The sequence below is a fragment of the Podarcis pityusensis genome (genome assembly GCF_964106645.2).
Source record: "Podarcis pityusensis genome assembly, chromosome: 12".
NCBI lineage: Eukaryota > Metazoa > Chordata > Lepidosauria > Squamata > Lacertidae > Podarcis > Podarcis pityusensis.
This window is the reverse complement of record NC_138037.1, coordinates 55,180,414-55,207,645: the sequence shown is the minus strand read 5'-3', so window position 1 is coordinate 55,207,645 and position 27,232 is coordinate 55,180,414. Positions and strand designations below refer to the sequence as shown.

The window sequence follows — 27,232 nt, the reverse complement described above, 5'->3', positions numbered from 1 at the left end:
AAATTCAATTCAGGAGTCGCTACTGTTTATTATCGTTCCTTCGATGTTTACAGTTTGTACTCCTTTGTAGACATCATTGCTCGTCTTATTCTTGTTGCAATGTAACAGTACTTTGCCACGGACCTGTTAATTTCGGGCTCTTTGTCAGCTAAGAGGTGTCTGATATAGGTGTTGTCTGTACTACGAGGTATTTTCCTCGGAATCGGTTCGATCAGCTCTTTTCTTGAGTCTCGATATAATGGGCAGTATAAGATGACATGCCCAATGGTTTCGATTTCATTGCTGTTACAGGGACATAATCTTTGTTCGATCGGTATTTTATTGTATCTTCCCTCTAGAAGAGCTGAAGGGAGAGCGTTAAAGCGGGCCCTGGAAAATGCCCATCGGTGTTTAGGGTTGTCTAGAACTTTGAGATAGTTTGCTAGATGGGGCCTTTGGGAATTGTATAGAAGTTTATAAGTTATCGGAAGTTGGTTAAAGTCATTTTGGGTTTCAATGTCCCTGAGTCTTTCTTTGATTATGTTCTTGGCCCTTCCCCTTTCTAAACTTAATAAATACTCTGGGGAGAGACCATATGTGGCCAATTTTCTGAGGATGCCCTTCAACCAGCTAGATTGGAATTTGTCAAGAAGCATCAGGGAAAGTAATCCAACCGGCGAGTTGTTAAGTCTTAGCCAAGTGCATAAGGTTCTTATCCATACTTTGGCTTTAATGCTGTGTAAGCCCACTTCCAGTCGTAAGGCGGCGTTTGGGACGCATTTAGGTGTTTGCAGGAGTGATCTAAGGAAACCTGATTGTATCTTCTCATATGGGTCTAGATTAGAGAGGGAGACGAGTGGTGCGCCGTATAGGATTTGTACTGTTGGTTTTGCAATGAATAGTTTAATTGTAGCAGGAATGAAATTTCCTCCCGTTGTACGATGGAATCTTAGGATTGCTGTTGTACTTTTTTGTGCTGTAAAGGAGCTGTAGTTTATGTGGGCAGTCTTCTTCCTTGATGCTTGGAATATCACTCCTAGATAGTTTTAACCTCTTCAAGACCCCAAAACTGCACCTTAAGGACCTTAAAGACTATTGGCTGTCTGTCTTGTCGCCTCGTTTTAATTAGTTTATTCTTTTATTCTTTTATTGTTTTATTGTCGCACTGTTTACTGATACTGCTACACTGACTTACAACCTTGGAGCTCCCGGACGACGGATTGGCTTGAAATACAACCAAAGAAGCAGAGGAAACCACTGAACTCCATTGAACCTAACCTCGATAAGATAAGTCCAAGAACTCCCCCATGAATACCCTCCCGCCCCAAGTTAAGGCTTAAAGAGGGAAAGGTAGGGAGGCTCCCTGATCCAACAGCCTGGACACCGGTTTTCCAAACTTTACCTCTACCTTTATTTCTACAATAAAGTGCCCAATAAGGGAAGTTTTCAACCTAGAGAATGGTGCACGTAGATAAATAGGTACCGCTCTGGCGGGAAGGTAAACAGTGTTTCCATGCGCTGCTCTGGTTTCGCCAGAAGCGGCTTAGTCATGCTGGCCATATGACCCGGACAAACCGTCTGTGGACAAACGTCGGCTCCCTTGGCCAGTAAAGCAAGATGAGCACCGCAACCCCAGAGTCGTTCGTGACTGGACTTAACTGTCAGGGGTCCTTTACCTTTACTGTTCAGCCCTGACAGCCACTGGCTTCTATGCATTTTATTATTATTATTATTATTATTATTATTATTATTATTATTATTATTTATATCCCGCCTTTTTCCCTGACAGGGACTTAAGGCAGCTTAGAGTTAACACAAAAACAGTTAAAAACTGTAGTTGTTATGTTGCTTTTTTTCTGTGAACTGCCCTGAGACCTCCGGGTGTAGGGTGGAATATAAATTCAATAAATAATATAATAATAATAATAAAAGAAGAGAGGATATCTATATTGATATTGATACCTATAAGATATATAGAGAGAGAACATATATAAATATCTATTAAAATATGCAGTTCATTACAATAAAAACATCACAGTACCGGTTCTTTCCATAAAAACCTGTTGGAAAAAGAGAGTCTTCAGCTATGGACAGAAGGACAACAAGGAGGGAGCCAGTCTAATTTCTCTAGGGAAGGAGTTCTGAAGTCTGGAAGCAGCCACCAAGAAGACCCTCTCTTGCGTCCCCACTAAAGGTGCCTGTGAGGTGGTGGGACCCAGAGAAGGACCTGCCCCAGCTCCCGAAGATCTCAGAGCCCGGGCAGGTTTCTATGAAGGAATATGGTCTTTCAGATAGCCTGGAACCAAGCCATATAGGGCTTTATAGGACAGAACCAGCACCTTGAATTTTGCCTGGAAACAGACCAGTAGCAAGTGGAGCTGTTGTATCAATGTTGTATACTCCCAATATGTAGCCCTGGTCAACAATCTGTCTTCGGCTCCTTGAGCCAGTTGAAGAGGGAGCACGAGGTTAAACCTCTCATTAATGGGGTGCTTGACTGTGGACAAGAAAACTAGCAGTGAAGCACAAACAGCGATAGACCAAGAATGTGTTGGGAATACAATCCTCTCTTCCAAGGAGTATGAGCTGCAAATCACAATACAAACCAGGGCTCTAGACCAGGGGTAGGCAACCTAAGGCCCGGGGGCCAGATGCGGCCCAATCGTCTTCTCAATCCGGCCCATGGACGGTCCAGGAATCAGCGTGTTTTTACATGAGTAGAATGTGTGCTTTTATTTAAAATGCATCTCTGGGTTATTTGTGGGGCATAGGAATTCGTTAATTCCCCCCCCCCCAAAAAAAAATATAGTCTGGCCCACCACATGCTCTGAGGGACGGTGGACCAGCCCCCTGCTGAAAAAGGTTGGTGACCCCTGTTCTAGACACAGACTGAAGTCATACAAGTTGACCATTACCAAAACAAGGCCACCCCCAAACGGAGGATCCAACAACTAGGATTTCTGTCAACCTTTCTGTGCAATATACGAGTGCCACAAGCGGTATATCTTTGTTGAGATAGAGGGAAGGCCTTTATTTAAAAGAAGCGTAATATGGTTATTTGAGGCTGAAAGGGAACAGGCATCTAGCTATAATGATAGAAGTCCTTTGGTTTTGATTGTGCATGTACACACAAGGGAGAGAGGGAAGTTGTGGAAACCCTCAACTAAAATTAAAACATTTATTGTGGAAATTGCCCACTGAATAGACCCAGTGGTGGTGTTTCTACTGCTCTGCCACACACAAACAAAATTAGCAGCAAATAGCCCCTGACATATGGCCAGATTATTATTTTTTAAAAAACAGCAATTTTTTAAAGGATAGCAGCTTGGAAAGATAAACATTTGGTGAGTCATTGCAATGGATAAATTAAGACTCTGGTGCTAAAAAAGGAAACAACGGATTTTGCTGTGCCTGACTGCCACTTCTCAAATATGAAATGTTATATAAAGGTTAGCAAAGGTCTATCAGGGCACAAAATGCCTTAAGGAGGAGAACAAAAATAAATGAGATACAACCTCATTAATTTGAAGTGTCACAGATATCCATATTAATCAAGCCTGGTGGACAAGCACTTTGGCTCTTTCTTATTCTTACTTTTTCCACTTAATAGCCTCCTCACCCAGCCTGCTGCATGTTCTGGCTTAGCACCAGGTGTTAGCAAGGGCCCCTACCACTAGCTTTGCTGCTGCATCAAACAGCTGTTGGAATGAGGGCCTTTGTGCTTCTTGAAGATGCAATTTTATTAGCCTTTTGTTCCTTAGACAGTACCTTCTAGGACACTGCATTATCTGGAAGGTGCAAGCAATCCACTCTTTGCACTTGTGTAGCTAAGTGTGCGTGGACAATGGAGCATGGGAAGGTCATATTGGTGGAAGGTATTAAAGGTGTACCCTTAGGAAGTATTTGAACGTAACCTGAGGATATTCACTGGAGATTTTCAGGGAAAACATGAGGTTCTGTTAGGTTTATACTAGGGATGCACAAGGACCACAAGATTCAGCTTGGACCTTGATTTGGCACGTCATAAGACAGCCTGCTTCAGTCTGAAGCACTTTGCAGCCCACCCGATTCAGCTTGGGGTCCAAGTCCACTTCAGAAATAAACGAAGCTTTGTTTCCCCATCCTCCATTTGCTATTGGAAAACCACTATAACTGTTCACCTTCTGACAGAAGTAGATAAATTTTCAGGCATAATAGTCCCTGCAGAATGGATACAACCTGCCAAATTTCAGGCAAATAGGTCCAGAGGCTTTTGTCTGGGGCAACTAAAAGGAAACGGCTAACAACTTTTTTATATTTTGTGGAAGGATGGGATGAGATTTGCAAGCACTGGAAGAACCCTGCCCAATTTCAGAAGGCTAGCTGTTCTGGTTTTCCCACCTAGGAAGCCTTTACAGTTTGGGGGTGGTTACAAAGGGGTCGTGCTATGTCCCCTGGGGTTGGGAAGGCACTCAGTTTGAAACAGAAGACATTTCAGACAAATTTTTCCTTTGTGCTGGGCACCTTTAAATATGAATCTGGTGAGGAGAGAAATCAAATGGATTCATTTTCCTTCTTGTGATTTTGTCTATGGACACTAAATCAATGTTTTGATTTGAGGAGAAAGTTGGTGCGGAGGACGCAAAACCTTCCGTAGCCACCCGTCTAAACTAATTCTTGGACACGAAGGAAATGTGAAAGCGAAAGGGGGAGTTCTCACTCTGCCCCACATGCCTCTTTGCCTCTCTTGTCCAACTTCTCTGACTCTTCCCCAAGAAAAAGGGATCGGTGCTGTCTGAGCAGGTGCGTCATGAAGTGAGGTGGTGCAGAGCTCTGAAAACTTCCCCCTGCTCAGCTGTTTCCTACAATCCAGGCAGATGGCATAGCTGGGATCTGCTGCCAACACAATGATCCCAGACTATGTTCTGCCACTTGCTCCCACTCCTGGTGCCGCCAGCCTCAGGGCAGGGGGGAGCTTGCAGCTGCTGCGTCTCATCACGACGTCTGCCCGCCATGGGGAAGGTGCATTTGAGGTTGGCGGGGAAGAATTTCGATGTCACCTCCATCCCTTGGGACATCACACACACCTCACGATCCAACACAATAATGAGTAAGAGTAACAAAAACAACCACCTTAGAATAATCAGAATTAGTTACATTTTCAGCAGGGTTCTTTTAAATGTCTAAATCATGAAGACTACAAAGTGCCCTTTGGCTTGGGCTGCCTGATAGTGACAAGCCCAGAAACCTTCCAAAGCACCCAACTTTTTATTATTATTGAAACTTTCAGCTCAGAGTACAGAATAACCTAAATAATAATGAAAATAAATCAACAGAAAAGAGAAAGAATAAAAACAGAAAGCACTCTATCAGTGGTAGATCTTAACCCTTGTCTCACATAGAAGCAGGTAAACCCTCCCAGCTCTCACCTTTCCGGCCTCTCCCTTTTTTACCTTCCATCCATCACCTTCCTATGTGTACCCTCATTAACCCAGAGTAAAGGTAAAGGTAAAGGGACCCCTGACCATTAGGTCCAGTCGTGTCCGACTCTGGGGTTGCGGCACTCATCTCACTTTATTGGCCGAGGGAGCCGGCGTACAGCTTCCAGGTCATGTGGCCAGCATGACGAAGCCGCTTCTGGCGAAACAGAGCAGCACACAGAAACGCCGTTTACCTTCCCGCCGGAGCAGTACCTATTTATCTACTTGCACTGCATGCTTTCGAACTGCTAGGTTGGCAGGAGCAGGGACCGAGCAATGGGAGCTCACCCAGTCATGGGGATTCGAATCACCGACCTTCTGATTGGCAAGCCCTAGGCTCTGTGGTTTAGACCACAGCACCACTCACGTCCCAACCCAGAATAGAGGACCTGAAAAACCAAACATAAGCAGAAGTAAAGTGGATAGAGGAAGAAAGAGGAAGAATTCTTGTTAGTACATTACAACAAAATGCATATCAAACAAAACTGCTGTGGAAAGTGTCATAATTTTGTTTGATATGCATTTTTTTGTAATGTACTAACAATAATTATTTCAAAGCGTTAATTCTATCAATAGAACTGCATCACTCTGCTTTGGAACACATTTTTAAAAGAAAAGCCTGAGTAGCTTTGCAGGAACCTTTTAATTGCATAACTTTCTAAAGAAATGCCTGAAGTAACTGATATTACAGAAGAGCAGGACAGGGTGCAGGCTGGAACAGGCTAGCAACGTTGCTCCCACAACTTGGGACTGGGGCTGGCTGGCTTTTATCTGCCCCGAGGCATAGGGTGGCCCCGGTCCACAGGTGACTCGCCTCTCCTGGCCTGGAGGCAAGCACTCCTCCTGCAGGAACTTAGTTCCCTCCGCCTTTCTGCCCTGAGCCTCTGCAGTTCAGGAGAGGCTGGAGGGTTACCGGACCCAGAGGCAACCTCAGCCTCCCCTGACAGGGCTGAGAGTGGAGCATCTGCAGGCAATGGGTCCTCCATCACCTCAGGGGCCAGAAAAGACTCAGCTGGTGCCTGCACCTGAGGATCCAGCACAGGTGAGGACCCTTCGGGCTCAGGCCCCAGCCCCGGCTCAGCTGGTTCTGGAGGCGGGGACTCCTGTGCAGGCTGGGATTCCTCAGGTTCAGCCTCTGAGTCCAAATCCCAGGCCATCACACCATCTCAGTTCTGGCCTGAGTTTTTAAGGTTTTTGTGTAGTCCGGCAAGGCCAAAATTGTCATTAATTTTTTAAAAAATTGCAAACCATCAAAACTCAAAAACGGGATGAGATAAAAAATTAAAATTTTAGATTTAAACTTAGTTTTGATCATTCAACAAGTGTACAAAATATTAAGAAAATTAGATGACATGTGGTAAAAAAGTTGATGTAGAATGACCCTTAGAGCTTTGGCATCTGCTTTGTAAGCAAAATCTCCTCGATTCATCCGCTTCCATCTCTGGGTAGGGTTGGGAAATAATCCTGAAGAGCCACTGTCAATCAAGTGTAGACAATACTAAGCTAGTATTGGTTTGACGGCCTGAGACACTTTTCTTAACTTTAGTAACATTCTACATTTGGACTGCACTGTCATCAAATACCAAAGGTACGAACAATTCAAATACACATTTGTGCTAGCAAGCAAGCAAGAAATCATAGGAAGAATCATCATAGCAAATCCTGCAAGGTAAATCAGTATAGCAGCATTTTATAAGCTACATGTTGTCATAATGTTTACATCCCTCTTTGCCCCAGGATGTTATCCTCTCTAAAGATGGTTCCCAAACTCTCTTCCCCAAAAGTTTACTATTCAATCTGATTAATGTAACTTTACATCCTGGAAGCCAAGTTAAGGGGGCTGGGTGGGAGGCTGAAAGTCAGGACCTCCAAGGTAGCTTTCTCTGAAATGCTGCTGGTTCCCCATACAGGGCCAGGCAGACCTTGAATGATGCCCAGGACCTGGTGCATGGTGTAAGAGTTGTTGAACCAACTGGCATCAGTGTCCCTAGTGCTGTTAAGTTAAATATACATGTAAATGGCCAATTGCCAAGGAAACCCAAAATGGTCACATTTGATTTCAAAAGAGGCTGGTAAAAAGGAAGTTGAAAAGCAAAATCAATAGGGACAAAAAACCTCAAAATGCTTTTTTAAGACTGCAATATTAGATACTCAACATGAATTTATATCGAAGTTCAGGAAAGGTACAATGAGGACCAAGAGAACACCGGCTTCGTTAATGAACGGAGTCAAAGAAGATGTTAGAGGCAAGAAGGCTTCCTTCAAAAATGGAAGTCTTGTCCAAATGAAGAGAACAAAAAGAAATAAAAACATTAAGACCGACAAGCAGTTCTTTAAATGTATTAGTAGCAGGAAACCATCTACGGGCAGTTGGACCTTGAATGACAAGGGAGTCAAAGTTGAGTTGTGAAGGAGAATAAAGAGCTTTCAGAGAAGCGAAATGATTTCTTTGCATCTGTCTTCACAGTGAAGGGCAGATCCTACTGTATGAACTAACTTTTGCAGGAGGTGAGTCTGAAGAAGAAAGAAAGACAGCGGTGATGAGAAATGAAGATGTAGGCCTAATAGACAAAATAAAAACTGAGCCTCAACTAGAGCCAGGGCTTTTTCGGCTGTGGCTCCGATCTGGTGGAACACTCTGTCACAAGAGACCAGGGCCCTGCGGGACTTGACATCTTTCCGCAGGGCCTGCAAGACAGAGCTGTTCCACCAGGCCTTTGGCCAGGGCACAGCCTGACTCCCTCCCTCGGCAATCTTCGCGGAGCTCTGGCCCAATAGTTGCCAGTGGCTTGAATTAATTAATTTTATAACGAATGATTTTAGACTGTTGTTTATGCTGTACTTTTGTACTGTTTTATTGTTGTTAGCCGCCCTGAGCCCGGCTTCGGCTGGGGAGGGCGGGATATAAATAAAATTTATTATTATTATTATTATTGACAAATTGCCAGGTCTGAATGGCACCCGCCCGAGAATTCTCAAAGAACTCAAAATTGAAATTTCTGGTCCATGTTCTCTGAAGATTTGATTTTCAAAGAAGGAACTAACTAATCTGAAGATTCTCTGTTTCCTCTAACACAAGAAATACAGTGGGCATGGTTGTTAAAACATTTTATAAACTGATAAAATTTGGGAGTTCTTATATTTGATTGGTTTCTAACAATTAGGAAGCTGGGAGGGGGGACTACAGGTGGCAGCAATATTCAAACAAGTCCTGAGCTGTTGAAAATATATTTTAGAAATGTTAAATTTAATGGTTCTCTGGTGCATGCCTGGGATTTCTCTGTAATCTTGTTGAGCGATATGTAATATCCTGGCAACATCCCAACCATGCTCATTTAAGTATTGGTAAAAGAAATCTTATCTATAAAACTAATTTGCTCTCAACTATTATCGTTTGCTTTATGAAACTGTAAACATAAAGAAAATACTTGCTCTGTTTTAACTTGATGTTGTTTCTGCTTTCCAGAAACGTTGCATGGATTTGCTGTGTTTCCAGTGCATCTCCCCCTAGTTGCCTTTACCTGATCTACCCAATTACTTTATATGACCAGCTGTGAAATAGAAGGGAGAGGGGGAGACAGAGAGAAAATGAGGCCGGTGGAGACAACATGAAGCAAAGTTTTAGAGCCTGAAAGCAGAATTTCCTAGTTTGCCCCTTAGCCTGTTTAATATTTACAGTTAGGTGCCCAGGAGCATACACTAAACATCAAGTCACATGTTACATCCACACACTGTTCCAGACCCTTTGGCAGGTCAAGGTAGCCTTGATTTAGAACCACATTCTAGCTCAACAAGCTTTCTCATTTTTAGTTCTCCCTGTGGCTCATGACTGCAGAGTCTTGGGTATTAGGCCAGTAGCCTTCCGAAAAAACATTCCATCGTAGTAAACTGATATTCTCAGTTTTACAGATTATGAGGCCGACGCTTTAGATTGTACAAATGTAAGTGCTGAACTCAAAACACAAGACCTTCACACTTGGGGAGGGAACGAAAGGGACATAAAACTTTATGTGTTTGCATGTGTTTGAAAGAACATACCAGCAGAAGATTCAGAGGTGTCGTCATAGGTAGGAAATTACAGAAAAGAATTGTGTGGGACTGTTTGATGTGGCGAGCCACTTTCAACACAGTTTACTATGGAAAGGGACATGCAGATAAACCAAAGTTGATCATAAAACCATAGAATGAGTCATAGAATCCTAGATTGCATGTACCCAGTAACCCCCTACAGTGGAGACGGCTTGCTAAGCTGGTTTCCATCTCTACGCTGCTTACACTGACATGATGTGAATCACAGAATTGTAATGTTGGAAGGGACCATGAGGTCCAGCCCCTGCAATGAGGGAATCTTTTGCCCAATGTGGAGCTTGAACCCACAACCCTGAAATTAAGAGTTTCATGCTCTACTGACTAAGCTATCCATCATGATATAGATATCAACAAGTTGCTGGGCGGAACATGGAGTCACATCTATTACTACGGCTTCTTTGCTTGCGCTTTTAAAACAACTTTTAATATAGTAAAATATTGCGTGTCGGGGTCCCCAGAGCCACCCCAATAACTCACACATCACACAGAATTTTTTGTTTAAGATTTTTGGCATAATTTTGGCCACAACTTTATTGAAATACAAATTTGTGAGTGGTTGCTTAGGCACTGGTTGCGACTATCTGCCCCCACCATGGGGGACAGACTGACATTCCGCACAATGCGAAAGTCAGAATAGGGGAATACATTTGGGGGTAGCGACAGAGCAGGGAACCTGCCCTCACCCCAAATGCAACCAGGAGCTCATTGCTATGGCCCGAGCCCCCTTGACAGAGTGGACAAGCAATAGTTAGCCCCCAATTCCTTTAACGGAATCCCTTGCAGCAGCAGCATTAGAGGGGCAGGCACTCAACCTACCAAGGGCAGGCACTCAACCACTGCCCCTCAACCAACCAAACCATAAACCAATGCCTAACCGCAACCTTACAAGTTGTGACAATTTGCTACGCAGTAGGCAAAAACCAAATGGCCCCAGCCAATCAGCCAGATGGACAAAATTCCTACCGGGCCCCTGCCCCAAGAGCCGACGACCCCATGACAGGCATAGCAAGGTCAAAGCGAACAACCCTAATTCTAGGGAGGGGGGAGACGGGCAATCCGATGCACGGGCGAAAAGAGGAAGCCCTAGCCTTGTGCAAGGAGTTTTACTATTTCTGGCTGTCAATCAATAAATGGCAACATTAACTTCTTCCCAACAACAAGGGAAGCCCCAATCGCATCAGTGGCCAACGAACAATTAGCCCGCCCCCAACTTTGGAGTGTCCTGGCGGCCCCCACCGCAACACGTGCTCTCCATGAAGGAGAACACGCTTTTTCATGATAAAGAAATGAATGTCTTCTACAGTATACTATGAAAGGCAGAGCAGAATTTGTCAACACTCCTAAACATGGACCTAAAAGTCTGTATAGAGTGTCTTTTCACCGGATTTTCAAGCACTTGAGAATTACAATGATAATGTTAACATGACCCCGGCCTTATTAGCATCTGGCGGTAACAGTTTTAAAAGGCAGCTCCAATCAAGACTAATGGCACAACAGACTTTTCAAAGATGCCAGAAATTGGATTTTTAGCCTAAAACTTTCCACAGTAACAACAGTTCAGCGGTCACCCATGATGTTGGGATTGGAAAAAAATATAAAGTCTCATGTCAAAGCAGAATTTCACTGAAACTGGTCTTCAGTTTGACTTCAGCAGGGTTTAATTAGCACAAAGTAAGCCCTCTTTCTGCTTATACTGAAGTTTCTGTCTATTGTGTGATAGCTGCACCAAGCCATCTCTAGCTCCAGTCAGTTAAATCATGTAAATTATCTTTTCAGGCTGATTGATTCTGCATGCACCTTCCACAGCTTAGATACTCAGACCTTACTGTAAGCATTGAAAGTGAGCTGAGCTCTTGCGCTGCGTTTAAAGATCAAATGCCATCGTCTCTTTGTGTGGGTCTGTTGGGCACTGTAGAAACTGGTTCAGTTCGACTGCATAAGAAGAGAAACTGTGCAAAATTCTAATGCTGACTGACATTTAAAGAAAATAATCAGCAGAAGAATAAGCTTTATTTGATGACAATATATCATGTCAAACTCTATCAGCATATATATATATATATTTTTAATAAAAATAATTCTGGTAATTCTGACATTGCCTTTATTAACTTTTTGGAACTCAAACCAGAAAAGCTTGCTGTAACATACGAGATTACATGAATGACATCTAGTGGCCACACAGCTTCATGACAAACACTTTAACAATGCATTGCACATTAAGTAGGAAACAACTTGTTTCCAAGTCAAAATTAAAACCCAATTAAATGTTAAGTGTCAAGTTACGCAGATATTTTTCTGAATAACTTTTCCGCAACTGAAAAGGTGTTTCCTCCATCCCCAATTAATAATGTTCTTTGCAGGGCACTTAATATTTCTATTATTTAGTTCCGAAGCAGCATAAAGATATAAATTTGATTTTCAATATGAATTATAGCTATAGTAGCACAATTCAGATTCCCTCCCCTCCCCCCCATGGATTGTGTGGCCTAGAGCTATATTGAACCATACTGCACCATCTCAGATAGCCCCATAAGCACACCTGAGATGCCCAGGGCATCAGAGTGATGCTGAAGGGCAGCCAGTCAGTTAAAACCTTCTTGCACTTGCTTGTGCTCACAAAAAAAGCAGAGTGAGCTCTCCAGTGGGGGGGGGGGAGAAATTTGATTCCGCATTTAAAGCCCAGTCTATCGAGTTTGCTGTTCCCTAAACACTGTGAGAACCGCAGTCGTCCTTTGAAATCTGGATTTTGTGACGCAGTTCTCCAGCCAAAATACATGTATTAGGGGAAACTGTGCATAAAAATGAATATATTTGAGAAAATCTAAAATGCATTATACTGGGGAAAATGCTTGCAAAAATGTGTACATGAGTTAAAACCACAAATAATTTATTAGGAGAAATTCAAACTAATATGCTGATAAACTTCATGGGATTTTTTTCCTTTAAAATTACAAATGGGTGCAGTAATGTGGTGATCTGAATTTAAGACAGGAGAAAGGAGAAACGAAAAGAACCAAAATTGGCAGATCCTTCCATTGCTAAGCTTCAGACAACCAGCTACTTTGCAGAGACAAGTGCTGAAAACCAGGAAATGACTGGGGATAGATCTGAAATGGAAAGTACTTTCCAAGGCAGCTTGTGAGATAGCATGAGAATCCGCTTTCAAAGAGCTTAAGGCATCCTACTAGGTCTGCTCCAGTTACTTGGGATGCCTAAAGCAAATCTTTGGAATATCTCCAATGTCTGAAAGCCATAGGATATCCTGAACAAGAATTATCACTGGGAAGAAAAGCAACTTTCACATAGAGTTATTGCTCTGCTTTTATTCTAATCTTTGATTAATCTGGTTTGAATTTTTTAAAAAAACAACTAATGACCATTAGATAAATGGCTGACATCACTGTTTAAGGAAGTTTTTAATGTTTGAAGTTTTATTCTGTTTTTAGTGTTCTGTTGGGAGTCGCCCAGCCAGATGGGCGGGGTATAAATAATAAAATTCTTATTCTTATTCTTATTTAGCCACCCAGTCCATAACCAGGAAAGCTCCCCTTAGTGCAAAAAAGGTATCTCAATACAAACAAAATCTTCAGCACGGTCTAAAATGGATCTAGAATTTGGGATGCAATGGCAACAGATGTTGCTCCTCAATGACTGTTATGCAGAAGAACACTGCCTCTGTCTGATACTGGAGGCAGGATACAGCCATTGTGATTAGCAGTTCTTAATTACTGCCATACCACTGATAGAAAGTTGCTATTAAGTACTGTGAAACTGGTCAATTTTACTGCATCTCACGTAATTTTTTGTCTATGGCAAAAGGTCATCAAAAAAGGTTAAATCCATACAAATAAAGGGTTTTTTTTAAGTCTAGAAATCATCATAAACTAAGATAACAAGTCAAGCCAAATGCATCTCTAGCATTATTTTGTAGAAGTTTCACATTTCCATTCCAAGAAGACTTGGTCCACTCACGATGCTCTGAAGCTATTGAAAACACCTTGTAAATTGCTGTGCGAGGAGAATAATTTCACCGCTAGCATGACAAGGGAATACGGGATTGCAACTATCATTTTTTCCCCCAGCGGAGAGACAAATCTTATGGCAATAAAAGGAAATCTTTGCTTGTGAATCGGGGTCTAATATAACAGGGCTAATGTTTCTCTGGTTTGAATGTACAGTGAAGTGGGGTGACTGTGGAACCATGGCTCAGGAGGACCGTGATTGTCAGATAGATTGCAAACAGCTGCCTGCCTCCCTGAATCCAGCCATGCTGGTCTCTGGCTGATTCACTTTCATTCTGGCCATCCTAAGCCCTTCTTCCAAGTTTCAGTAATAAAGGTGCATGTGTTGTTATTATTACAGGTTTGAGATGGAAATATAGTCCAATAAAAATAAAGTTGAACTTTAAAATAATTGCAAAAGAAATAGTTTTTCTGAGAGAACCATCAGGCTAACATAACATACTGAAAGTTGCAATGTCCAGCTCAATGCAAAATGGCTTTTTTCCCATTCCCAGTTACTAGGTAGTCACTAGTTTTTGTAGTATCTCCACTGCTATGGGGTCAAATGTGCCCCCCTTTTTGAAAAATTAACTTTGCAAACACTGAATATCAGCAGAACCATAATGGGGAACGGAATTCCCTCCAATATTTATAATACTGATCTTGTAGGTTTTACTTTCTATAGCAGCATTAACACTTGCTGGTGTTAAATCATTACACCCATAATCACGGCTCTCATAACCACATGCAAACTACTCATGTACAAGACACAGTCAAGCATGATGGCCCCATATCAATAATAACCAATGGGGGTTAGTAAATAATAAGGAACTGGGATGTGCTCCCTACAGTGTGTTTGGGGCCAACTCCATTGTTTGACAATGATTTAGAGTGACCAAAAATAGCTCCTTGACTATTACTAGCATAGGGATGCCATGTTTGACAGTGTTGTGTATCCAAATCAAGCATTGGGCCAGATGCAATTCAATTCTATCTCACAGTGAACACTCCCCTGGAGGTGTGGGCATAAGATATTGGGTCACAGAAGCTGGACATTGCAACAATTAGTATGTTGTTCTTAGGCTAATATTGTCTCAAATATATTAGCTATTGTTTTAAAGTTTGCAAGAATTTTTCCCTATCTTTATTGGAGCAATGGCCCAGAATATGCTAAAAACCAAGTAGGAAATTTGGTTTAAAATGTTCTGATCAATTTTAAAAGAAGCCAATTTCAAAAAAGCCAACCATTGGTTATGAAGTTGGCTTTTTAAATTGGATAGTTCATGCATAATCCTAAACCAAGATTCAATGAAATCTTGAAACAGAAGACGCACGAACAGTTCACCTGGGATCATCCACATAGCAGTAACCCATGGTTTAGTGTTAAGTACAAACCATCTCACAGATATCAAAACTCATATTTTCCAGCAGGCAGTTTCTGCTCCAGTTTCTACTAAACTTTCTCAAGTTTAATAAAACTCAAAGCAAGCGAATATTTCATATATAAAACTGAATGCACCCAAGAAGAATAAGTACAATTAGAACTAACACACTTGCTGATTACAAACACATTTTAAACACTAAACAAACAAAGTATTGTATTTTGGTCCTTTTTCTTGCATGACACTGTTCAGGGATGTGTCATGCACAGAGACCCAGATGTTGAAAATATTGACTTTTTAAAAATGAAACATCTGTTAAAAAGAGATTCCCAAAGGTTATTTAATCCTCCATGATTTAATGACATTCTGACATTCTTAAAGTACCATAGCAAAGTCCACATCTTTTCATAATTGTAATTTAAAGCTTGTCTGAACACACATTTGCGCCAATTTTTAAACAGTCTCAAGCAAAAAAACAGCTCAATTTTCTTCTGAATTTCACTGATTAAAAAACAACAACCCTTAGCCAACATACTATTTACATAATTTTATCAGTGTGCTTTAATCTACATTTAACCACCTCAAAATGTTTGGAAACATACGACTTCCTAGAAGAATATAATCTTTAGTCATTATATATTGTATTTCAGGAAGCAGAAAGGTAGTGCATCATATCTTTGGGGATTATAACTTAAACATTATTGGGTTCTACTCCAAAAGACACCAGACTAGCTGATGCTTTGTCTGGCCACAGACTCACTCAAACTCGGTTTAACCATCTGTTAAAGGAATGCAGAGCAGTTTTACGTAAGACAGAGCAAACATCTAACAAAACAGCAGATGTAAAACCCACAAATATTTCTACTACAAATAACTGCACTGTGTACAGGCCGGTCATACTACCACACCTAAGTAGCAGAATTCTATTTTTTTGACCCGCGGTTACAAGGTCTTCTGGCCGCTCCCTGGTCTTTGAACCACTCTCAGGTAGAGAAACAAACATCTGACCATCTCCAATATGTATCCCCCCCCCAAGAGACTGCCTTCCATTGTCATCCTTGGGACCACCATAATCTCCATGCCCCTGATATTCCATGTGTCTAAGCCATCTTTACTGAACCTTTTCCTGTCCTATATGGTGCATCTTCTTCTGCAACAGGGACATCATTTTACTGTCCCTATCCTGCATCTTGGGCTTTACAACTTTACAAGCTCACCAGTCCTTTCAAATCATGAACTTACTCAGATAGCAATATCTACAAATAGGGAGACTCAACAACGCCCCACCCCCTACTTCCTGGTGAATATTTATCTCAATCAGCAACCTTTGCACCCTCAGTCACTATGGCTACAAACTATAATGTTTTATTTTATAGTTTTTATCTGGGGACAGTATTTTAACAATTAAAAGCTAGCAACCAAACCAGTGACATAAGCAGTTAAATGGCTTTTCTAGCAATGGTGCCATCTTTGTATGTTCAGGGGGCACTATTTGTATTTATTTTTCTCTCTCTCACTTCCTCACAGAAAAGGGAAGGGAAAAGTCGAGAGAAAATGAACAATACCCACCTAATTAAACTGAACATGATGAAGGTGGAAGTGGTTATTGGTATACCATTAACAGGAATAAAAGCATTACATATACTAATAGAATAATACTGCCATGGGAATACAGTTGCAAACACTTTGTATAAATATTCAGGCCTTGCAATTTGGAGTTTTGTATTAATCTTGGCTCCTTTGAAAGGTTGGTTTTCGTTAAGTTTCCATCTCTCATAGTTACAGAGAAACACTTTAAAATACACAAAGGCTCAAAAACAACATAAATCTTTTATAAGACCCCCGTGGTCTTTATGCATTTGGTGCGCAAAGCTAGCTTTCTCTTTTAGTAAGTGCTATGGAGTGCAAACCATGTTCAGTAAATGAGATCTATGCTTTTCCACTCAGGCATAAAACTATCAAGCCCATAAAAACACGTTAAAGCCATCCCACCATAACTAACATCTTTGATCCATTCGAATCCAATTTCTTGTTACTAACTTGCTTGGTGATGAGTACATATGCAAAATACAACATGCAGGAAGTGAATAGAACCTTTTTTCTAACTAGACAAGCTGCAGATCACAAGAAGTAAAGCGTTCGTCCACTTCAAAGCTATCAAAAACCACAGAATGATAAAAAGGCCCCTGCTCCATTTGCTTACCTGGTAAGGGACAATACTTGCATGGGCAGTACCCCAGCGTTTGGATTCTGTCTTGCAATTTAGGTAAGTGCTTGCTACATAGGTAAGGCAGGCGACCTACAAACATGAAAATATGAAAAAGGCAGTGTCAATATATGGAGATGTCTGCAACACTACATAGCATTTTAGAATGAAGATACATATGCCCTCCAAATTCGAGTCAAAAAGCATCATTTCAGGGCATGAATTACTCTGCAGGAAAACAGGAAGAGAATTACTTCTACAAGGTGAGCTAAAAGGCTATAAATGCTGGCTAGATCATCACATAATCAAAGAAAAGTGGGATCGTTATAAAAGTCTTTCATAAAAAGATGGTCAGGTGCTTTTCATTATCAAATGTTGGGGGTTTTTTGTATTTGCCAGGATTAACTAGGACACAGAATTTGGTGCCAAGCCACTTGAGGCTAAAGAGCCATTTTGTTCTTCCATGGCCCAGCACGGCTCCATTCCCTGGGGCTCTATTGTTTGCTCTTGGTCTGGCCTGGTTATAAATTCTCCTAAATCAGGCCAGATCTGGAATCTGTCTGGTCCCCTAAAAGGATGTCACTGTCTGTTCTTGCTCTAGCCTCCCTGCTCTCCCTTATCCCAGCTTCTATGCTGCTACTTCTCTGAATCCTCTGCTCTCTCTGCTCACTCTTTTAACCCTCTAGCACTTGATGACTTCTCTCTCTCTCTCTGTAAGACTGAAGGACTGGGACCACTAGAGACCAAGGTGGACTTAGTTGATGTACTTCAGAAATGATTCTGTATTTATGTTTTGTATTATGGATTTATTTTGGAACTTTCTATCATATGAGCTGCATTGAAAAAGCTTTGTTTGGAAAGGTGGCAAATAAATATTTAAAACAAATATTTTTTTATGCAAGAAACAATTTATTTTGCTAAAGAAAAAAATGAAAGACAAAACTTATTACACATAATCAAAAGAGAAACACTTAATATTTCAGCTGTTTTATTTCAATTTCAAACGCTACGTTTGAAGTTCAAGTGTTAATTAAAAATAATTATTATCTGGGAAATTATCCGGGAAACAAAGAGCCAAAAACCAAATTAAAACTCAAATGTCAAATTTTGAAGTACAAATCTTGAGGTTGCAGTTTCTCCACACATGTTTGAAATATGAGTTTAGAGAAATGTTCAGACTCAAGGAAAGCAGCCTTTCCCAGTATTTTTGTTCTAATCTGTCTTATCGGCAGAAATAGTCATTTTACAAGTTTTCTCTCCTGTAGGCTGACTCTTATGGGCAAGGCTACCAAGAACCATTCCCAGCTTTTTCTGGGACACTGAAAGGTGTCAGAAGCAGAGTCCATGTTTTTTTTAAAAAAGGAGGAGTTCCCTACCAGGACAGACTTTGTTCATGTGCTCAAGACATTGATTCATAAAACATATTTTGTTGCATTGTGCAAAATATGAGCAGGCCAGGGCTGAACCGATACTACCCTTGCCGGTACCTTTCCCGGGAAAATCAGAGGCTCACTATGTCAGGTTCCTACTGGAAGACCGGACAAATGCTAGAACATTAGCAGTGGCAAAGTTTTTATCGGTGGTTGCAAGAACAAATGAGCCCTATATTCTAATCAAAATGCTTGTCTAACCTGGAGGTAGGCTGTATAAATTGTGTATTGATTTGTAATGATTTGTTGGGTCTCTGGACCGTAATAAAGATTGACTGATTGATTGATTGATTGATTGATTGATTAAAAAAACAGATCATCTGTTCCATAAATCTATTATTTGTTGCCTACCATCTAAAAAGGTAATTGATCGCCTCTCTGGGAGCCCGGACGGCTTAGCACAGGTGTGGGGAACCTCTAGCTCTCCGTATGTTGCTGAAGTACAACTCCCATCAGCCCTGGCCATTGGCCATGCTTGCAAAGACTGGTGGGAGCTGTAGTTCAGCAACATATGGAGGGCTAAGTGTTCCCCACTCCTAAGACAATTGCCTGCCAATATTCCTATTGCCTCTTGCAATTACCTAAAAATGTGCTGGAAGCATTCAGGGGTGCACTCGCATCTCACACAAGCCAACAGCTGGACTCACTAGGCTGTGATGGGCAAACTAAGAATACATCCTAAATCACAGCAGAATCTTCTTCAACACCCAGTATTTCTTCAGCCATCATGCAACCCCTACCAGCCGCTGGAGTGGGGCAGCAGCCTCAAGCAGCTGATTTTGAGGTGCCACAAAAAAACAACATTGAGAACATATTACTACTGGGTGGTATAAAAAAAGGGGTAAATGAATACATTGTTAGTTAGTTATTATTGTTTTATTTCTACTGCCAAGGAATAGCGCTTGTGTCTTTTTCTGCCTCAGATTCTAAAATAACTTGACAATCCCTGGACACCAGGCATCCTCACTTTTGGGGTGAGGGATGTAATTTGCTGTTCTGTCTTAGGTAGCAAAACGTATTTGCCAGCCCTGAAAGTATCAAAGATGTAGAATTGTAGTTTCTGGGTCCCAAAGTCTTCTCAGAGCTTAAGGCAGCTGCTTCTTCCTTCTGGAAATACAGGCTGATCTCCCTTTTCCATCTTCCCATCAGGCAAAGAAATCCTGCTCATCGGAGGATGGGAGGAGTAAATATCCCAATATGCACCTCCACATCAGTTTTTTTGTCCTCCCTCAAAAGGTATCCCCAACCTTCTTGAGGCTTCCCCTTCTTCCATGATTCCTTAGGATGCTCATAACCCACCAGAAGTCTTGAAGCCTGCAGGCTCCAGTCGACTTCACCCTGACCCACCTGCAGTCCATCCAAGCAGATTACTGGTCCAGCTACTTGTGAGCAAGTAGCTTCTTCCTCACCAAATAATTCCCTAAGGAGTAGTAAACTGCTTTATATGATCATTTCCCTACTTCTTAATACATCTGGGTCTATTGTTTGCATGTGTTTTGGGGAAGAGACAATTGCAGTTATTTTGAATTCCTTCTTCTTCTAGGGCCACAGCAGCTGCAAGAGAGCTAACATTCATCAGAGCTTCCAAGTGCTTTGCAATCCTTAGGAGGTAAGACAAAATAATACATCCCATTACCCAATTATTTAGTCTGCAGGTTACAGAGTTTTCTTTAAAGCTGACAAGGCATTTTTTGTTTCCATCTTAAGAAGCAAACCCAAAGGGGTGGCCTTCAGACATTAAAGCAGATGTCCCAAAAGATACAGTCTCAGCATTCATCCACTTGCACAGACAGACCTACCTGCTGTAAATATATACCATGTCTGTCTATATTTACCAAACACTCTTTCTTCAATGTATTGAACACACACACACTTGAATTCTTCTGTCTGCAATCACAAAGGATGATCATGTCACATGTTTCATTCTACACACCTAGTAATATCAGAGCAAAACTGAAATTCCCCCGTGGAATGATAAAACTTAATGTTCTTAAAACCCAAAATCAGACAGCCAGGGAAACAAGACACTAAGTGCCAGAGGGGAAGAACAAGCAGAAAAGAGGGAATTGTGTTTCAAGAGGCTTTTAAAAATCCCACAAAGTGTCATTACTGTGACTCTGTCAAAATTATATGTATGTAATGTCCCAAGCAAGCATGTGTATTAAGAGTTAAGTGAAAAGATGGGAAATAAATTTTTGACAAACCATTTTCTTTATCTTAATTCATTGAAAATAATTGGGCATTTGCATCTTCATATGGCTTTCTTAAATTTAGATACACCCCAAAGATGTATTTCCTCCTAGTTTATCCACCACAATTAGAAGTGGTAAAAAGCAACAAAACCCAACACAAAACAGCTTCCTATCCCTGCCCAATAAATATTTATACTTGGCACATTTATGGATGACGTTAAAGGATAGGATCAGAATGGTGAAGTGTCAAAATTGGCCCTTCTCGGGCAAACAAAATGCCATGCAAGGGTGAGAGATGTATGGCAGCGAGTGTTGGCAATACCTTTTTGAAAGATGTGAGCAGAGGGAAGGCTAGCCCCATCCTCATAAAGACCTCACAGAGTTCTAGGGTGCAGCATTAATTGCTGGAGAAGGAACTATCTTCTTGGATGATATCCAGTAGGGGTAACCAGAGGTTAGCAAATTTGCTTTCATATGCTGCTGTGGTTAAATTCTCTCTCTTAGCTGCTTGTTCATGCAATGTATTTATTGCCAATAAACAGTAGCTTTCTGCATGGCTGAGAATCTATGCAACTGCAGTAACGTCCTGGGATTTGGCTAAGTGAGTTGGTTAAATCATGTGGTAGGTACCCACATCAGCACTGCTCGTTCCCAGGAAGAGGCCTGTGAAATTCTATAAAAGTTAGTGGATACCATGAAGAACTCTCAAGAGATTTATAAATAAGAAACAATGCATATTACTAATATACGTTACCCTATTCCAGCTTAGTGTTGAGCTTAAAAACCAACCAACGTGTGATCAACATTTCAACGGCATGTGGTTTCATCAGGGCAGGAATTTTGCTTATTTCCATTAAGCTGGGAAGGTCTTTCTAGTAGCTGAGAAAATGAGGCATCCTCAAATAGCAATGACCCTTTGCTTTCACAGAATGCCTTTTAAAGGAAATATTTCAAAAGCATGCTTTCTTTCAACCGTCTACACCGCAGTCTACAGTGCTACGAACTCTTGCTTCATACTACAGAGACAGAGAGATCAAGGCGGCAAATGGCTCTCTACATTCCTACACTGTAGTAACTGAATGAACAAAAAAAGTGGCCTTAAGGCTAAAAAGACACTTGAAAGTTGCCTATTACTACGTGCTTTTGTCCTACTGAGCTGTGAGGTAACATACAGAACAAATCTCTGGAGGCGAGTTGCGTTTGAAATGGGACAAGTTTTTAACATGAGAGATTCAGCTTTCCATCTTTGCAGCTCCAATGCGCCCACTGATCACCCAGCTATTTTGCATTCCTTTGAACCCTTTGTGTTGTCTTGAGTACAAATGGATGTTCAGCCATTCAGATGTCAAAAGACAGCACTGCTCAAAAGAAAAGTGTCATTTAGAACTCTATTTGATTTAGGATATGGCTGAATTAATACAGGCAACTCTCCACTCGTGCGCATTAGAGTTGTGGATGGTACACGTGTCATTTCTGGCACTGCAAGAAGATGTTGCAGGGGCAGAACAGACTGATGCAGGCAGTGGCCAGGAACGCAACCCCCACGTGAGTCGGGAGTTGCCTGTATTAACTTTCTGGGCATACAGAGTTTAAATACATACAGAGGTTTCTCCCCTCCCCCCATACTGTACATATCCCCAAACCCACCCCACAATTATCACAAATAGAAGACAAAATTTATTTTCAAACTTATTTTGATTCTGCATTTTCAGATATGTACTTGCCCAAAATGTGCAAATGCTGAAAAGATCATGTTGAGTAAAAAAAAAACCTCTCTGGCATTTCTTCAGACCTTTTTCAGTTGCATGCCCCTCTGCACTTAACAAAATCTGAATAAACAACTTTATATCTGTATCTTATTTGATTGATGAAAAATAATGTGGCTGATTGAGCAACTAACATTCTGAGAAGCAAATGCAAAGCTCTCTCAAACATAAATGAAAATAATCCAGGTATGTCAAGGGTTGCCAACATGAGACCTACAGGTGCACCTGTGCTTGTGGAAGTCCTTCCTTAATGTCCACAGGGTCCCCTCTCCTACAACTGAAACGTGAAAGAGGACTCAAAAGAAGAATTCTGCAGTTGCTAGTAGAGAAGGTTGTGGTGTGTTCTTGGTTGTGGTGCGTGTGGGGTGTCCGTGAGAGTGTATTCAGTTTGCAAATGTGCCCACGGACCCAAAAAGCTTGATGACCCCTGATTTATGTTATGGTTGCTAGCAGCTAGTGAACTTTGGTGGGGAAAATGCTGGAGCTAGGAAGCCTACATTCCAATTTATTTGAGACTGATTATATTCCTTTACCGCTTTTCATTCAAATGAATCCCAAAGCAGCTTAGAAACAATAAATATTATTAACATAACAGAACATAATAGAACATCATAAATACAACATAAATAATATAGAATTATTAACAAATCATAAGTGAATCAATTACAATCTATAAAACACTGTTAAAGCAACAGCTACAAAATAAGCTGAACAACCCAATTAAAGCTAAAAGTCATATTATATGATTAATAAATCAATGCAGCAACACTGAGACTTGCTGGAGGACATGGAATTGGCAGTCCATGGTCTGTCTTTGTTCAGATGATTATCTACAAAAAATTAATTGCTGGTGAAAAGCGCAGCTTGTTTAACAGCTGCTGAGCAGAGGATATTTCAACATCTCTTTTTTCTCACCCCTGCATGACAAGCTGTGCTTGCTGAAATTCCATCTTCTGTGGAACTTTTAAAAGGTATTTGAGCTCTCTGCCTCCCTTGCATCTGATCACCCCAAATATGTTTGGCCAAAACAGCAGGTGTGATAGTAACACTGCACCCCAAACAAGGAAAGACAAACTATCAAGTTTAGGAGAGGAGAAACCAGGGGGCCTGCAAACGAGAGGCTGCTTGCAGAAGACAAATGGAAGTACAGAGATTGGAATGTGTGCATATGTTTGCATAAATGATGAACACATGTCTCTTAGGTTTCTTTTAGAGAACACAGAATATCCAAGTGAGAAAAATAGAGAAAGATACAACTGGAAGAAAAAGTGCCAGTTCTGCCCATCTAAGTGGGCACATATGGGGTGATACAGTCCTTGAAGTAAACTGGTCATAAGCTGTTGTGGGCTTTGTAGTGTCATAGTAACACCTTGAACTGAGCCAGGTAGCAAAGGAGAAGCCAGTGAGGTTCTTCTGAGGAAGAGTTTTCTGTGCTGGCAGGGATTCACTCGTGCTGTAGCAAATCACGTTACAGCAGTCAACACTACCTTCTGCAGGCATGTCCAAAGTCCGTCTTGGGGGCCTAATCCGGCCCTTGTGGCAGTTTATTTACTGGGGTCAAATCCTAAAAAAAAAAGCTCAACAACTTCAACTCTGAAAAACTTTGGTCGGCCCTCACACATGTTCACTTCATCAAATCTGGCCCTCTTTGAAAAAAGTTTGGGCACCCCTGACATACAGGAATCCCATCTTGAAGACACCAATATCTGAACAACTGTAGTCACTGGGTTGCACTGAAAGAATTAATGGCTAATGGGATAAAATATCATTAAGCAGAAAATCTGTCAATAAAGGGAAAGGAAAGTACCGTAACCAGAGCTGCTCTAGAATTAAAAGAAAATACTGTATATTTTTGTGACTTAAGCATGAAATTAAGTAATTAGAAGCAGAAGAGAGGCTTACCAGTAAATGTGCAATGCTAACAATGCTGACTACAGGCAGCAATGCAGAAGAATTTCTTGAGGTGGGTGAAAGTTAGGTGTGTTGGTTCCCCCTCCTTCAAAAAAAACCAAAACCCAGCAGCCTCCCATATTGCATTGCAAACCTCTTGAAACGCCTGTGTTTCAAAAGCTGCTCACCCCACAGCATGGGGGTGCAGGCTAAGAGGGAAATAGGCACACAGTGGTTAGTCGAGTAGCTCTCTGGATCAAAGTGATATTCTTTCCTTGGCAAAAGTTGGGGGGGGAATGCACAATAAAGACAGCTGAATTTTATGGAAGTGTAAGATTCCTTGCTTAATGTCAGACTGAGGCAGATGGCAGAACCTAAAATGGCTCAGGACTCTTGTTGTTTGCTTGCTCCTCAACTGGTTACAATTAAATTCAGGAATGATATTATAAAAACTTCCAAGAGATATTTTCAGGCCACAACAGAAGACACAGATCAGTTTCATAATTGGAAACAAGTACGAAAACCACTTCCTTCTTATTTACTATCGTCTAAAGAATACTGTTTAGATGCTGATGTTAAGAAGACGAGTTGACTATCATAAATAACGTAAGTGGAGGGGGAAGTTTCAAAGGGACTTTATGTTACGGGTTAAAAGTTTATAGTCAAGGCACTTTGGAATGCTGGTGCCCAACCATTAATTTCGGATCAACTCATAAAGAGCTGCTCCCAGTGAGAAATCAGCTACTATCCAGCTGTGGCCTGATTTAGCAAATCCACAGAATTAAAACCTTATGGAGCTGGTGTTCCCAACATGGCAACCATGCAAGCCTTCAGCCCCAGCCCATTGTGCCCTTGAAGCCTCTACATTCCTTCCTCCCCTCACTGCCCCCTTTCCCCCTTGTTAAGAAGGGAGAAGAGAACCACCTCTGCCTAATCAACCTTCAGTAGACAAGAGAGGAACTCCAGTTTTTCATGCTAAGATTGGAATCCAAGAAGAAAGTGGTGTGACTGGGAAGAGATGCAACACATTTTGAAAGGCAACAGCAAGCAGGGGGTGGAAGACAGACCAGGAAGAGAAGGAATGGGAAGAAACAGAGTTTATGTGATTATTTTTCCTCTTCTCTGGCTCTGAGCCATTGGTTTTTTGGTCCGGTTCCCCCGTCACTTCCTTTTGTCTCTGGGGTTTTTCCCAGTAGGCAAGGTACAAACATGCAGAATGAGCAAGAAAAAGGCAATAATGTGTGACTGGCCATGCCTCCAATGGCAGCCATTTTGTGACAGGCCAAATGTTGTCCACCTCAGAAGCATTTTTGGGGCAGCATTAGAAAATTCCAAATGTGCCTCCTTGGGCAAGGAAAGGTTGGTGACCCAGTAGGGTAACAGCTTTAACTTTAGAAGATGTTTACTAGATAACATAGCACACAGCTATGCATCTGTTCTTTCTTCTTTTTAATTATAGGCACAGGAGTGACTGGAAAGGCAGATGGTGAGCAGGGGAGGCACCATAGGAGATGCTTTCCTTAAGGCTTCCAGTCATGCTGGGACCTCATTTTATTAGTGCTGGGGAAGAAGACAGAAGCCTTCTCTTCCCACAAGTTTTCTTTCTGTATATGAGTCCCCCGTGTATATAATTAAGAAAAATATTGATAAGCAGCTGCATATGAAGCATCTAGCAGTGCTGTGTTGTTGTATTATTGTTCTGTGTATATTCTCTGATGTTTTACCTAGTGAAAGTTGCCTTGTTGTCTTAACAGTGCATTTAGATGTAATCCACCCTGATAGGTAAAAAAAGGTAAAGGATGGGTAGGTCCAGTCAAAGGCAACAATGGGGTTGCGGCGCTCATCTCGCGTCAGGCTAAGTTAACTGGCATTTGTCCAAAGACAGCTTTCCAGGTCATGTGGCCAGCATGACTAAACTGCTTCTGGCACAACAGGACACTGTGATGGAAGCAAGAGCGTCCGGAAACGCCATATACCTTCCGCTGGAGCGGTACCTATTTGTCTGCTTGCACTGGTATGCTTTCGAACTGCTAGGTTGGCAAAAGCTGGGATAGAGCAACGGGGGCTTACCCCATGGTGCAGATTCGAACCTCCAACCTTCCGATTGGAAAGCCCAAGAGGCTCAGTGGTTTACCACAGCGCCACCCACGTCCCTTTCCACCCTGATATGGATGAAGGACAGGCTAAAAATAAAATTAATGGATAACAAATTAATAAATCTTCCCAACTATTCCCTTCAGTTACATTTTAATGGCATTTTCAACATGCATTTTGCAATGGGTCTGAGACTGGGCTTATGGTAATAATTTACTACCTAAACAGTAACATAAATAGATTTTTTCAAAAAATTTTGCATTTACTACTAAGCAAAAGGATAATTGCTTGGATCCTATGCAAATACAAATATCTGTATTTCTTCTGAGCACTCAAAATCAGAGAGAATATTCATGGTAATTTTAATGAACCGCAAATTACACATGCACTTAAAGATGATACATTGGGGGGGGGAAATAAAATACAAAAAATAGTTATTGTTATTATTTATTAAATTTGTATACCACCCTTCATTTGAAAATCCCAGGGCAGTTCACAACAGAAAAATACAAAATGAAAATACAAAATACAGTGGTACCTTGGTTTACAACCATCATCTGTTCCGGAGGTCCGTTTGTACACCAAAACAGGTTGTAACCCAAAAAAAATGGGTTGTAATCCAAAAAGAGTTTGCAAACTGGGACAGGCACTTCCGGTTTGATGTGTTTGTAATCCAAAACGTATGCAAGCCAGGCTGTTTGTAAACAAAGGTACCACTGTACATACTTAAGGCTTCCAGTAGCA

At 41.4% G+C, this 27,232-nt stretch overlaps 1 protein-coding gene across 7 annotated transcripts in view; it reads right to left on the bottom strand.

The window, feature by feature from the left end:
* Positions 1-27,232, bottom strand: part of SUGCT (succinyl-CoA:glutarate-CoA transferase) — a 301,170-nt gene that overhangs the window by 230,481 nt on the left and 43,457 nt on the right. For all 7 annotated transcript variants that reach the window (XR_013978376.1, XM_080975937.1, XM_080975938.1 and 4 more), the window contains exon 9: positions 17,114-17,209. Coding sequence is in view for 6 of the 7 variants with exons in the window: in XM_080975937.1 (XP_080832063.1) it covers positions 17,114-17,209 (96 nt within the window). In the remaining variant the exon portion in view is untranslated. The remainder of the gene's footprint in view (positions 1-17,113; positions 17,210-27,232) is intronic.